This window comes from Triturus cristatus, chromosome 11, assembly GCF_964204655.1.
Source record: "Triturus cristatus chromosome 11, aTriCri1.1, whole genome shotgun sequence".
NCBI lineage: Eukaryota > Metazoa > Chordata > Amphibia > Caudata > Salamandridae > Triturus > Triturus cristatus.
The window spans coordinates 168,139,205-168,154,147 of NC_140594.1; the positions used below are offsets into that span (position 1 = coordinate 168,139,205).

At 45.5% G+C, this 14,943-nt stretch overlaps 1 protein-coding gene across 2 annotated transcripts in view; it reads left to right on the forward strand.

Annotated features, from left to right (window-relative positions):
* The window catches only part of CAMKK2 (calcium/calmodulin dependent protein kinase kinase 2), a 378,393-nt gene that overhangs the window by 282,288 nt on the left and 81,162 nt on the right, over positions 1–14,943 (forward strand). For both annotated transcript variants that reach the window (XM_085636376.1, XM_085636375.1), the window contains exons 10-11: positions 274–473; positions 567–620. In XM_085636376.1, the coding sequence (XP_085492502.1) occupies positions 274–473; positions 567–620 (254 nt within the window). The remainder of the gene's footprint in view (positions 1–273; positions 474–566; positions 621–14,943) is intronic.

A 14,943-nucleotide genomic window follows, 5' to 3' on the forward strand; every position in this document is an offset into this window, starting at 1 on the left:
TGTGACATAAACATCCAGAATCTGCTTGGATCCACAAACTTTCTATTACCTACCGTTCCCCCATGTGCCCAGATAAAAATGCCAACCCACTTGTGTGAATGGGCCTAGTGCCCATGACAGGAACAGCTCAAACGAGGGTCAATGTGAGTCCCCACAGTAAATTAATCTACTGTATTAAAAAATCTCATTTTTGGTAGTGGTTTGTTCTTTAAATTATAGTCCCTGGTTATCTATTATTTCCCATTATAATTTTCATGATTTTTTTGTTTGCAGTGCACTATCAAAAGATTATCCACCGTGATATCAAGCCTTCCAACCTCTTAGTTGGTGAAGACGGTCACATAAAAATTGCAGATTTTGGTGTGAGCAACCAGTTTGAAGGCGCCGATGCCCTTTTAACGAACACGGTGGGCACACCAGCTTTCATGGCACCAGAGACTCTCTTGGAATCCAGAAATATATTCTCTGGCAAGGTACAACCTTCCTGTCTGATAAATATAATGTAAGAAATGTCCATGGATCACATTTGAATCACATTCTAACATATATTTTATTTTTTACTTAAGGCTTTGGATGTCTGGGCCATGGGTATTACACTGTACTGCTTTGTGTTTGGACAGGTAACAACATTTTTATTTATTTCAAATCCCTTATGTATTATGTATCAGGCCATTTGCATGTTGAATTTAATTGCTATATTTTGTCCTGGGTCATACTATTTAAATTTTTTCGAGTTGTACGGCCCAGCAAAAATACTATACATTTTAAGGTTAATTTGTAATGTGTTCATAACTTGTTGGGAACTCCAACCATACAGATTTCTGAAACCCAGCCTTATAAATTTATGAATAAAAGGGAAAGACTGGTTCTAGGGGACTTTTATACCCAAGTTGGACCTGATCACTAGTTTTTAAAGGTAGCATACCACTGAATATGCTGCCCCGTTTTGACAACATCCTGCTTCTATGGGTGCTTTCCTGTAGATGGATATCCTGAGGGTCTTTTGGAAATTAAAGTGAGCTTCTCCACCTACTCTAAGGGGTGAGTAATAGTATAAAATTTAGTTGCTTCTAGTGCAAGCCATCCCATGTCATGACAAATTATTATTGTTACTTTTTAATACGCATGGTTTTATATATATTATATATATACGTTTGTTTATATTTACTACACAATGGCAGTTGTTACTATGTAGTTATAAGTGAATCAGAGTTTCCTTAGGAAGAGCGTTTTTTGTTTTGCTAATAACTTTTGTGCCATTTGACAAATCTTCATGAAACATTCTAAAAAAGTTCATCTACCTCGGTTTCTACCTGGAAAGTTTCAGGGAGATCCATCAAGCTAGGGCTGACAAAAACAGGAGGCCTGAAACACTTTTTTCCTATGCATTTTCCATAGGAAAAATTAGACAGTGATACAGAAAAAACAGCTGAATAGAATTACACCAAATTTGACAGAAAGCTGGATATGTGATTTGGTGTAATTCTGTTCAGCTGTTTTAAAGAAATTAAGGTTTAAAATGTATAGATATCTGTTGACAAGGTAATCCTGCAAGAGTCTCACTGGAGTCCAGAGGGGAAACGTGCTATCTGATTGGTAGATCCTGTGGGATACACACTGGACCGCGCTACGCGATTAGCATCCAAAACATTAAAAATAATATTTTGCCTGCCATTTTAGGACTCGGGGACTAGATCCCAGAGTCTTGAAAAACAAAACAAACCAGCATTAAAAATGGAGTAGGTCTCGCCTTTTACTAAGTTAAAGCCATTTGCTTTGCTATACAATACCATTAGCAAAGCAAATGGCTTTAACTTAATCAAAGGAGAGACGTATTACATTTTCAATGCTTGTTCATTCCTGCTAGCTTCATTTCTCACAAAAAAAAATTCTCTCCCTTTTCCTTCACCGTTTTCTGCCTCCCTCTCTGGCTTGGGCTGAAGTCTGATAATGAAAAATAAGTTCCAGTGTGCATAAATGAATGCCGATGCCCACCACCTGCAAACATCAGCACAAATTAAGCACTGCTTGGGCCAATCTCTTTGGTCAGAGGCAACTGCCACCGATGTGGTCATCCAGCTGGTCCTGGTCTGAGAAAGTTTAAGACAATAGCATTGTTGAATCGAATGTGGCTAGTGACCTGCAGGGATGTGGTGGGGTGGATCCATCTAGGAGACCAGTCCTTATTCCTCAAGGAATCCCTCTTGTTACGCAACCTTAGCCAGGCGAGACCCATTCCTGACCACCCTACACCTCTACATACTGAACATGCGTCTGGTTGTTCCCCAACCTTATCAGCCTTGGTATGATGTCTGTCAGACCTGTCCAGATCCATGGGCCCTTCAGATCCACTCCCCATTGATGTCAAAATCACCAGATCAATCAGTCAGCCGCCTCACCTGTCGTGCAGAAATCCTATTAAAAAACACAAACATATCCCTTTCATACCTGCTCCGCCCATCACCTGTACAACACCAGCACAGCGGATCCTTCAGGGCTGAGGTTGGAAGAGAAAAGCTCTCTCCTGTCCTCTTACAAAGACTTGGCAAGGCCCTGGCAGGAATGAGCGGTGTAATTGGCCCGATTGTTGGCAAGAAGGTGGTGTCGCATTCCCCGGTGGCCCATACAATTAGCCTTTGTGCCCTTGGCCACCTCTTGTGCAATCGTTCATTTACTCTCTAGAGGATAGGAGGCTTAGTGGGTAAACTGTCAGCTAAAGACATAGGCGACCACGTGTGTTATTCACCATCCCTTAGTTCATCACTCTGTGTGATCTTGGACAAATCAAAGTGTGCCAACCCCTCTACTTCACCCTGCCTACACTGGGGTCGATCGTAAACAGACAACCGCTCCAATTTGAGTGTGATACACGAAACATCTTGACATTTCTATTTCTATTCTATTTCTATTTCTATTTCAAGTGCCTAGGAGCATATGCCGACAGCACAATGCTCTATGAGCGCAGGCAAGTTTTCGTTGGTTCCGCTAAGGTTGTTTCCTTCAAACAAGCATTGTCAAAGGCAATAGGTCTTGAATTCTGGTCGCACTGGCTTTGCCAGTGGTTTTAGCTGATGCAGTGTTGCATCACGGGTGGGAGGGCGGCATACCTTACAGACAGGTGCATCTCCATGAATGCGCTTGCCCTTTTTTCCTTTACATTATTTACTGATCCAAGATGGCAGGTGGCATTAAGAGCGGTTAAAATAAAGAAATAAATTAAATAGAATTTTAGTTGTGTAAACACCTTTTACACTGTGAGATAGATCGGCAGCAAAAGTCAACTCCCAGGCCCTCGAAAAATAATGCAGTAAAAAAAACATAACACATATTAAAAAGTCAGGCCCTTTAGGCGGGGCGTGCAGGAAGACAACAAAAATGAATACAATGTAGGATGACTAAAGCAAATGAGAGCTTGGGTGGGGTATAAGGAGGCAACATAAAGCGCCATTAAAGATAATGGGGTAACCCAGTAACCCTCAGAACCTGGGTAAGTAAGTAAAACTAAAACAGTGGTTCTGTTGGGAATAAAGTAATCTTAGTCTAGGATGCAGTAAATACATGTGATCAATGTTCAAATAATCATTCAATACAGATATATATACGCACACATATATAACAATTTAAGAGACGCAAAAAAAAAGGATTTTCTTTTTACTGTATTTGAATCCAACAGATATTTCTTAGAAAATTATTATATACAGGACTAACCAACATTGAACCAAAAAGACACACATTAACGTGTATAACATACATTTACAGTGAGGAATACAGTTCAAACAAAGATAGTCCAAAATCAGAAGCATAAACCACAACAACACATGTTAATCGGTATTCTAGTGGTGGAATTGCGTGGACAAATTGAGCAGGCAACGTCGACGTTTCGACCCTATGAAGAAGTGCAGCTTTATACGCATTTAACGCGGGTCTTCATAAGGACATTATTTGCCGAGTGATTGACGAATTCGGACGTCTCTCGATAGTGCACCAATTTGGGGTGATCGTTATGACGGCACCGCTTTTCTGACTGGAATAAATAACCTTTAAGAACAGATTGAGCTGATTGAGAGAGGTGTCGGCTGACATCTTCTTATATGTGACCCTAGGATTGTAAATCGTATATTTCCTAGTTTCCAGGCTGCCATCCTTTCCTTTTTGTCCTGATGAAGACCCGCTCTAGATGCGTATAAAGCTGCATTTCTTCATAGGGTCGAAACATCGACGTTGCCTGTTCAATTTGTCCACGCAATTCCACCACTAGAATACCGATTAACATGTGTTGTTGTGGTTTATGCTTCTGATTTTGGACTATTTTTGTTTAAACTGTATTCGTCATTGTAAATGTATGTTATACACGTTAATTTGTGTCCAAACACTATGTCACTAAACATGATCAGTCACTAATTGTTTTATGTCTTTTTGGTTCAATGTTGGTTAGTCCTGTATATAATAATTTTCTAAGAAATATCTGTTGGATTCAAATACAGTAAAAAGAAAATCCGTTTTTTTGCGTCTCTTAAATTGTTATATATGTGTGTGTATATATATCTGTATTGAATGATTATTTGAACATTGATCACATGTATTTAGTGCAACATAAAGCGCACCGGGAGGTGTGGGCGAGGGAGCAGCACACTGCAAAACACATGCACTATCACAGAGGGCTGAATGAAAAAAATAAAGTAGTTCTCTGAATGTGAACAGCAAAAGAATAAATAAAGTCATCCAATCAAATGGATGGTAAAGATGCTATGCTCCAGATGAGAGACAAACACAAGAAGGGGAAGGCAAGCTATTGAATAAGAAGAAGGCAAATGGGAAGACAATAATCCCAGCCAATTGCAAGCATGAGTGGACCACAAGCCCACTGTAAGTTTTCACTATGGCGCGAGAGGCTTTTGATAGGCAAGACCTAAAAAAGGTAAAACACTCCTCATCTATCAATTCACTAATGTATTTATCCTAGGACGCATTAGTCTTTCTACTTTAATGAGTTGTTCCAGAAATACTGTGGTAAATGTGTCCTTTTTAAAAGTTGGACCACCGCAGCCAGTTGGTGTGGCGAGATGAAAGGTTGATTGGGGGTGGCGGGGGTGAGAGTTTCAGTTGCTGCTGCAGTCTCCTATGTTCCAGGTATAGCTACACGGCCAATCTATGGCTGGTTCTGCTTGCACTGCAATCTTCTGCACTCAAGTATGGTTGCACCCAAGTATGGTTGCACCCAAGCTAGTTACTACATAGCTGGTAAGAAAAAGTGAGTATGTGAAGGAGCAAGATGTAACACATTAAACAAAACTACCCTCTCCACCACTGGAATTATGAATTGGAAACAAATACAAGAAATCACTTCAGAACTGCCATCTAACCTATTTTTAGGTTATTTTAAAGAAAAAAAAATAGGTAGGGTTGCCATTGGAAAAACAAAGACAACACAGATGGTTTTTGCACACCCTTGCATCATACTACTACCTCCTGGCTCTCCAGAATTTAAAAATGTGACAAATGGACACTATTTCTATCTGAGGAAGGTCACAGCCCCAAAACTAGCTGTGGTGCGGCCGGGTGCCTGCCTCCTCCATAACATCTACCCCAAACCAAACCCTAAGACCCTGGGGGTTCTTTGAGATGCAGGGCCACAGTGTCCAGACCCCCACGTGCCTGGGGTCTGGACAGAGCAGAGATTATGCTAAAGACCTGAACACTGGCTGCCCGGGCGTGCACGAGAACCAACTTTCTGAAATAGATGACTGTGGGTTATTTAGGGGCAGAGGGGGATTCTGGGAGGAGGGCTTCTAGCCCCAGTCCATGGGCACATGCCACGTTTCCACGACTTGTCAATGAAAGGCCAGGGATGCTCTCCGCGGTCAATGCCGTGGTCACTTTGAGCCGCTTTAGTGGATGACGCCCAGGCTAGGTGCCCAGATTCACTTGCCCCAGCAGATGAGAACACACAAGGGAGTAGCTTTGGGGGGGTGGGGGAGGCGGGCGTTACACCCCTTAATAAATGTATTTTCTGATAAATAGTTGGGTGCAGGTGCTTTCAGTCGGGTATGGTTAGGTGTCTGTCGGATTTCACCAGGAATTTTGACTTACACACAGACTAAAACGCTAGCACACTCTCTCTGCTTTAAAAAGTCTTTAAAAATGTTGGCTAGTTTACAAAATATAGTCTTTTCACTCACTTAGTGCCCCCTACCAATCCACATTCCTCCAAGTATACTGCCCCTAAAGTCCCTTCTATGCGCCCTGCTTATCCTATAATGTATTTTAACATTATGTGCCAGCGTAATTGTTGGAAAACCTGAAGCTCACCCCACCCCACCTCCCAATCTTACTGCCCAAGCTACGATCCTGGGAACACACCGACCCCACAGCAGGTCCTGCCCTCCGCTATATGAACAAAGCCTCTACCTTGGCGAGCCGCCCTACACTGCAGGGATGTTGGCTGCAAACCTGCGGTCCAGGACATAAGGAGGGGGGCAGAGAAGAGCTTGGCCTCCCGAGGTCTCATGGCTTACCAGGTAAACTGTAAGGGTCTCGGGGTCACCCATACTACTTAAAATAATAAGTCCTTTTTACGTTTCCATACTCCTGCAGTTTCACTCACTCCTGCCCTCTCACTCATACTCAGAACCTTTCCCGGGCTGGGGGGGGGGGGCATGTTCTGCATGGACCTACAGCTCTGAGGCCTGGGGGGCCCTCACAAACCCCGACATCCGTCTGGAGTTTTACACGGCAGGATCTGACGTGGCCTTTCTGCCTCGCGCCGGTATTGGGCGGTACCTACCCACGAGGCGTCGCCTGGCACCCACACACCCGAAAGAGGCATGGTAAAAACCTGCCCGGGGTCCCTATAAAACGACTGATGGGCACGGAAGGCCAGGAGTGATGCAACTTTAACACAATCGGTTTCACGGGAGGGTGGGGGTCCTTCGCAGCCCCAAAGTGGTGAAACTGAACTCGAGACCCTCCCCTCACCAAGCAGCTTGGGGGGTTCTAACAAGGAAGTGCAATAAGTGGGCGCAAAGCCCCGGCATTGGTTTTTCATCATCTGGGGGAGTGAGTGTCACACCTTGATCCTTCAGGCAGTTAGAAACAAATGCGTGAACCCTCCCCCAGAACTACTGCCAAAGAAGTATCCTGCCTGGAGCTGGCTTTTACTACCCATGCACCGTGCATCATTACATGGTGCTAGTGCAGTCATGTCACGCCTCAACCCTGCACTATGGGCGCGAGTCCCTGTGCGTGAACCGCTGCTGGCCTCTACTGCCCCTGCAGTGTGGCAGTCGTGTGCCCCACCCATGCCATCATGGTGTGGGCGTGTCTCTGCAGCTCCCACACAAGCTCATTGTGACACACAACCGCGTCCTCCGTGCTCGACATGTCACCCCCTGCCCCCCTTAAACTCACTGCAGAACACATGGCCCCCCTTGTGGCCGGCTGTAGTGCCCCGACCCGAAAACCACAGCACTGGGTTATGACACTTCTAGTGACCCTCATTCAAATATTTGAGTCACAGCCCTGGACAAGCGGTATGGCCATGAGACCCGGGTGACCGGTGGCCAGCCTCTCCTCCTGTGGTGTGCCACACGCCAGCCTCGAGAAGGCAAGGGCATGGCCTACTCCTTACGGAGGTCTGCCAACACAGGTGTGTCTCCTACACCAACACGCGTGTGTCACAAGTGCACCATCATACCACAGTGTTGTCACGCCTCTGAGGCCCAGAAGACAGAAGTCCTCCTGTTGACCAGTGGGCCCACTCGCTGTGGCAGAACCGTCACGCCCCTCAACCTCCAGGGCACACACCAGACTTCCAATAGCGCTTCGGTGCCGTGTTAAGGCACTGCACCTGGGACACATCCTCCTCCCAGGGACAGACAATTACGCTTTGCTGCTGGGCCACGCAAACCCATGCGTGACACAGCAATTGCAGGCACGCCAGTGTCACGCATTAAACCTGCATCGTTACTAAGTTGCTACAATTTTATAGCGCACATTCCCACACCGTCTCGTGGTCGAGGAGCTAACGGCCCAGGCCTACTCTGTTATTCCAGCCTGCTGCAACCCATGGCCTTCACGACTCTAGCAGCATGGCGCTAGGCCTCGAGACTCTTAACTCACACGCCGCAGTCTAAAGAAAAAAACCACACACGGTACAATGTAGGTTACCTGCTCACAGCCCGTGGTGCCACGGAGGAGGCAGCAGCCACCGCCAAAGCAGTCAGGCAACCGGTTCCTCGTCACAGCTCAAATGCCTGCCTTGGAGCCCGGGCCCCGAGAGACAAGGATGTGCTTCGGTGCCAATGGTAGCAAAGTCAGGGGGCTGCGAGGCACCCCCTGCGGGCGGGGCCACCAGAATCCACAACTACCAACTCTTGGGGTATCTTTCACGGCATGTGCGCGCCCTGGCACGTGTCCCTTCTGACAGTACACCACGGACTTCAGCAGCAGATGCAAGACGCCATCTCCCAGCTAGAAAGATCATGGCCAGTAACAGGTTACTCGGCTGTTGTCAAGAAAACGGTACAGCTGCAGTATCACCCCTCCCGTAAATGTGAAACTGCAGTCGCGCCTTTTCGCAGCATATGGCAGAAAATAAACTAATACACAGTGTATGTTACGAAACACACGTTCTTCTCGTGACCCTCTCAATGCAGAGCAGATAACAGATCCACTGACTGACTGGTTTTTGTATTGTTGTCAGTCATAGACCAGCACGGTCCGCTTTCACTTTTGTCCCTCGTGAAAGCTTTCTTGCCTTTATGGGGCCATCTGTTTGAAACACATGGCCCCATAAAGATAAGACAACTTTCACGACAAAAGGAAGGCAGACGAGCCCGACCAAATGGAACGTCTCAGAAAGCCCAGCAAATACGTCACCAACAGCTCTTTTCCAATGGCTGGCCACCGTTTAGCATAAACGGTGACACCAGCCAATGGAAAAGAGGGGCGGGGCTTAATGTCCTTTACAGAAAACACCCCATATCATTAAATCTTGCCAGCGAGACTGCGCATGTGCGCAGCCTACGCCAGGCGAGACCTAAACACATATAAGGGGCTAGGGTAGGGATACCTTGACCTCGTAGGCTTTGTGTGTGGGGTCTGGAGGGACCCCTTCAGGTGTAAAAAATTCCCCAAAAAATCTTCGGGTTCGCTGCAGTACCGCAGGATTTCCACAGGGAGACTGTGCAACCCTCCACAGGAGCCAGCATGCTCCAACCTCCCGGTCGGTTGTGGGTGGGGAGAAGGGTTGGCCTCAAATTTATCATAATGTAACTACTTTACATTAAAAAAATTGAAAGTCACTGAAGAAACCAAAGGTTAAAGTTGAGTTATAAGTGAGGAAGATAGTAAGAGTTTAACTTTGATTTTAAAAAACCTTAGAAATTCATTGAAAAAGCACTACATAAAACCAGAGAAATTTGCAAGTTTTACATGTATATATGTGTGTGTATATATATATATTCACTAAAAAAAAACAAAGGTTACAAGGACGTTATAGTTAGGATATAGAATTAAAAAATCCTTAGAAATTCACTGTCCCCAGGGCTAAAGAACTATTAATGGGGGACTGTGTGGACCCCTCGAGCCCAAGAGAACACCACCTACCCAGGGCTAAATAATACCCACAAGTAAGTCCCCCACAGTGTGATTGCTCAGACCTTTTCGGAGTCCCCACCCCTTTCCCAACCACTCTGGAAAGGGGCCTCCTGGCGCACTACTGGTTTGGGGATGAAGTCCGCTTGCCTGCTGAGGGTCGTTTAGGGTCCAAGAACCCCTATAGTTGCCACAAGCAAGTCCCCCACAGCGGGATTGCTGAGATCTCGTCACAGGCTCTGCCTCCCTTTTCAACCACTCTGCGAAGGGGCCTCCTGGCGCACTATTGGTTGGGGGTTGAAGTTCCCTTGGCTGCTGAGGGTCGTTGGGGGTCCAAGAACCCCTATTGTTGCCACAAGCAAGTCCCCCACAGCGGGATTGCTGAGATCTCATCAGAGGCTCTGCCTCCCTTTTTAACCACTCAACAAAGGGGACTCCTGGCTCACTATTGGTTGGGGGTTGTAGTTCCCTTGGCTGCTGAGAGTTGTTGGGGGCTAAGAACCCCTACTGTTGCCACAAGTAAGTCCCCCACAGCGGGGTTGCTCAGACCTCGTCAGAGGCCCGCCCCCTTTCTCAACCACTCTTGTAAGAGGTCTCCTGGCACACTACTGACGGGGGATAAAGTCTAAGGGTGAGCATGCCTGCAGAGTTTTTGATGAACTCTGCATTCCAAGTGGAGCGTGGAGTGGCGAAACTCCACCGGCGGAGCGGAGTTTACCGCCCACCCCTGTCAAAGACTCACTCACCCACTCACAGACCCCCTTCAGATACTCATATACCCACTTACAGCCCCACTCAAACTCTCTTACACCCACTTACTAACCAACTCAAACACTCATCCCACTGAGGCACTCATGCACTCACTCACATACTTAGTGTCAATGATTAGTGGTTTTACAGTAATGAAATAAAATTTAAAAACCTTACAAATTCACTTAAAAAAAAGGTTACAGGGATTTTATAGTTGGGCTCAGATTTCACTCATACAAAACCAGTGAAATTCAGCAGTTATAGTTACCTGGGCTAACTATAACTTACGCCCCCACAATGCACTGCTTACCTCACATATTACATCATGCACCCACTCACAGACCCACTGAGGTACTCATGCACCCATTCACAGGCCCACTGCAAAACTCTTGTACCTACTTACAGATACACTCAGAGACTCATGCATCCAATCACAGACCCACTCATGCACTCACTCACGCACCCACTCAGACACTGATGCACTCACTCAGAGACCCAGTCAGAGACTCGGGCACCCACTCACAGACCCACTGACACACTCCTGTACCTACCCACAGACCCACTGAGACACTCATGCACCCACTTACATACCCACTTACAGTCTCATGCACCCAGTGTCAGACCCACTGAGGTACTCATGCACCCACTCACAGACCAACTTAAAGACTCATGCATCCACTCACATACCCACTGAGGTACTCATGCACCCATTCACAGGCCCACTGCAACACTCTTGTACCTACTTACAGATACACTCAGAGATTCATGCATCCACTCACAGACCCTCTCAGACACTCATGCACTCACTCAGACCCACTCAGACACTGATGCACCCGCTCACAGACCCAGAGACTCATACATGCACCTTTAGACTTATTTAGATAGTGATGTACCCAGTGTGATGCACAGAATCATTTATATAGTTATGAATTTTGAATGTGCTAGTGTCTATTGAATGTCTGCTTTTGTTTTGCATATGCTCCCTCATGCAGGGAGCAGCATTTCTTACTGCTCCCTGTGTCCAGAAGCAATGCCAGCTCCTGCTGGAGGTGGGGGGCCCGACAGGAAATGCAGGGGCCTTGAGGCTCCCCCTGCAGCCCCCACTGTATTAGGGAATATGCACTATACATTTACCCAACAAGGTAGCACTTACAACTTAGCTAGTAGAAAGTACTCCAGTTGGGTAGACATGTTGCCCCAAACTGTGGAGTCTTTTTGGATAAGTAAGCAGGTGAAGATCCATTCTGGCACCTATGCTCATTTCACAAACATTAAACCTCTAAGAGAAGCGCCTACAAATTTAAACATAGGAGGTGCCTCAGTTGAAGCTTCGCATCTGTAAAGGACAAATCCTTCCAACTTCTTGAACTGAACCAAGGGAAAATAAAGTTATATTCTCTGCAATTCCACCTTGAAAAACGATCTAAAATACTTCTTGGCTGTGAATGCATCCTTGCTCGGTGGGAGCGCATTTTCTTCTGTAGTGATGGTGACAAGTGGTATCTTTCCTCCGGTTCTCTCCTGGCGAGAGTGGAACCCATAGTTCATCCTTTTAATTACCAAGTGCACAAAATCACTTTGAAGATATACCCATTTGGCCCTGCGCTGTATACATTAGTGTTATGCAACTGCCTTCCCACTCTTTTCCAGCTTGATGGACAGCTTACCAAAAGGCCCCTCTGAGCATTAGTGATACAGAGGAATATGGTGCGGGGTTGTTTTTGACTTCAGCGGTTGGCCGAAGGCCTAATTTAGAGTTTAGCAGATTGGTTACTCTGTTACAAATGAGATGGAAATCTTGTCAGCTTTATTACAACTGCATTATATCCTACGGCTCTGACGGGATATCCATCATGTTTGTGATGAAGTAACCTGTCTGCCAACCTCTAAATCAGGCCATTAGTTTAAAACATATGTGTTGTAGAATCACATACAAGTCCCTCTCCTGCTATCCAATAATGGATTCAGAACATTGCAGGTTGCTTTTTGCTTTTGAAATCTTTTATTTGGGTTTAAGCATGTATGAAGTCATTATTGAATTTATTTATTTGAAGTTTTGTATATCGCAAACCAGACCCATTACGGTAGCAGAGCCATTCACAGAGACAGATTTAATAGTTAATACACATCGGATTAAACATTTACATGTATAAAACACGAGACAGCACCAGCAGTCTAACGTGCCTAACAATTAGTCTGTTATCAGCATTCAGGACCTAATGTTTTTAAACTGTGGATAATTCCTATTATAGCAAACATTGAAAGAGCACTACTTTGGGCTCTCTAGTGAAGATGTTAAAAGAGGTAATGTCTTAATAGAATGTAGGGTGCAGTTCCAGATTCTTTATCCGCTCCCTGAAAAGGCTAGGTTGAGGGATGTCATTTTTTGAAGGTGGAAATTTTCAGTAGTAGGGAGCCTGTATTTTGAAGTGTATGTAATCCACTTGAGATGACTACTTTGTCGGCTAGATAACTTGGTGAGTTCCCTTTTACAGCCTTGTAGACAATTGAAGCTAACTTGAATAGATTTCTCAGTTCCACTGGGAGCCATGTGAGTGACAGTGAGAATGGTGAAATGTGATATCATCTGATGCCTCCAGATACCAGGTGAGCCGATGCATTTATGACAGCTTTCAGGCGAGCAAGGTATATTTTTGGGATTCCAGGCAGCCTGGAGATGCCATAGTCGATTCTAGATAGGACTTAGGCTTTCACCAAGGATTTCAGGTCCTCGTGTGGAAGCTTCGGAGGGATCTGATTTGGTGGTGAGCACTTTTTGATAATGTCTTAATGTGATATTTTAGATTGAGATTTCTGTCCGGCATAAGATCCTACAGATGTAGCACTCTCCACAGTTGTTGACTTGAAGTCTAGTAGTTGTTTGCACGGAGCTGAGCTTCAACTAGTGTGAGGCATCACAGGGTGCGATGATGAAGAGTTCACTTTTTAGACAGCTCAGCTTGAGGTGGTGTTGAGACATCCACAAATGAAGTACTTTTGAAGGTATTAGCCAGTTTAATAGTGTCATTGGTATATTTTCAAGAGTGTAGGGGAAAGAATGGATCCTTGGGGTACACCCTCATGAATGGAGGAGGGATTCAATAGGGAGTGAGCTAGTTTTATTTGCTGTGAGCAGTTTGACGGGTAGAACTCGAAACATGTCAGTGCCGTCACGGATTCCCATGCTTAGCTCCATGGTTGTCATGAAAGTGGAGTGGTTGACACCGCTGATAAATGTTGAAGAATCAGAAAGGAAGATTCACCTTTACTGCAGTTTCTGAGTGTTTCTCCCATTATTGGCAACGTGGCAGTCTCAGTGCTACAGCTGCATAAAAAGTATTTTTGTAAAATATCTAGGAAGTGATTGTGTTTGATAAACTGCATTAGCTGGTTTGCAGCACAACCGTTAGCAAGGGAAGAAAGGTTAGAAATGGGTTAACAAATATTCAGATCTTCTGAATCTGTGCCTTGCTTTTTGCACAGTGAAGTGGTTTGTCCAATTTTTAGGACGTCCAAGAAGATGCTGTGCTCCAGGGTGGACATGACCAGGTTAGTAAGGTAGGGGATGATGGATGGCTGATATCCTTTACCAGCTTTGCTGGGATCCTGCCTGCAAAGTGAGAGGATGGTGTAAGTTCTGCAATGATATTTTTGGAAAGAAGACCATGCCTCGGAGGACTTGCAGGTTACGGACGTGAGGTGTAACTCAGGAGTATCACCCTTGAGAGAGAATTCAAAGGGGGATATGTACAAGGAAGTGGCGGAGCGTGTCGTTAGCCTCCTTGGCTTAACGACACCCTCTGCCACTTTTGAAATGCAAGGCTGCACCATATTTACAAGAATGTGGTGCAGCCTTGCGTTTCTCCCTGCGATGGCGCTAAGTTTAGCAACTTAGCGTCAACGCAGGCACCCTTGCACCAGAGTGCAAGGGTGTCTGCATGCGGGGGAGGATTGTTTATGTGTAGGAAGGTGCCCCTTCCTGCACATAAGCAATCCTAAAATGCCATTCTGACACTTTCATGTGTGCTGCTTCATGCAGCACACATGAAAGTGACAAAATGGCATTTTTTAAAGGTTTGTTTATGAACAGGAAGGGACACCTTCCTGTACATAAACAAACCATGGCATTTTGCTTTTTCCATGTGTGCTGCTCAAGGCAGTACACATGGAAAAAGCAAAAACGAGGAGAAATGATGCATTTCTCCGCGTTTCGCCAACTTAAGACCAGGACTTTCCTGGTCTTAATTTTGGCACTGGCTCCCATGTACGCCACCCTTGTAAATACAGGACAGCGTCAAATACAATGGGTGTTGCGGTGGAACACCCACCGCACGCCCCTTTCACACTAACCATAGTATGAAAGGGGGCCTTATGTACAAGGCAACGTTAAGCCACGTTAAGTGGCTTAAGGCTGCCTTGTACATAAGGCGCAGCCCCTATCGCCACCACAACGTCGGTAATAGTGACATTGTGGTGGTGATAGGGGCTTGTGCATATGCCCCAAAGTATTTTGTTTTGATGAGAAAATAACTCACACTTTTTGGCGGTTTTCTTGATTCTTTGATGTCTTGAGCGATGGAGGGTTTGTGCTGTTTTTAA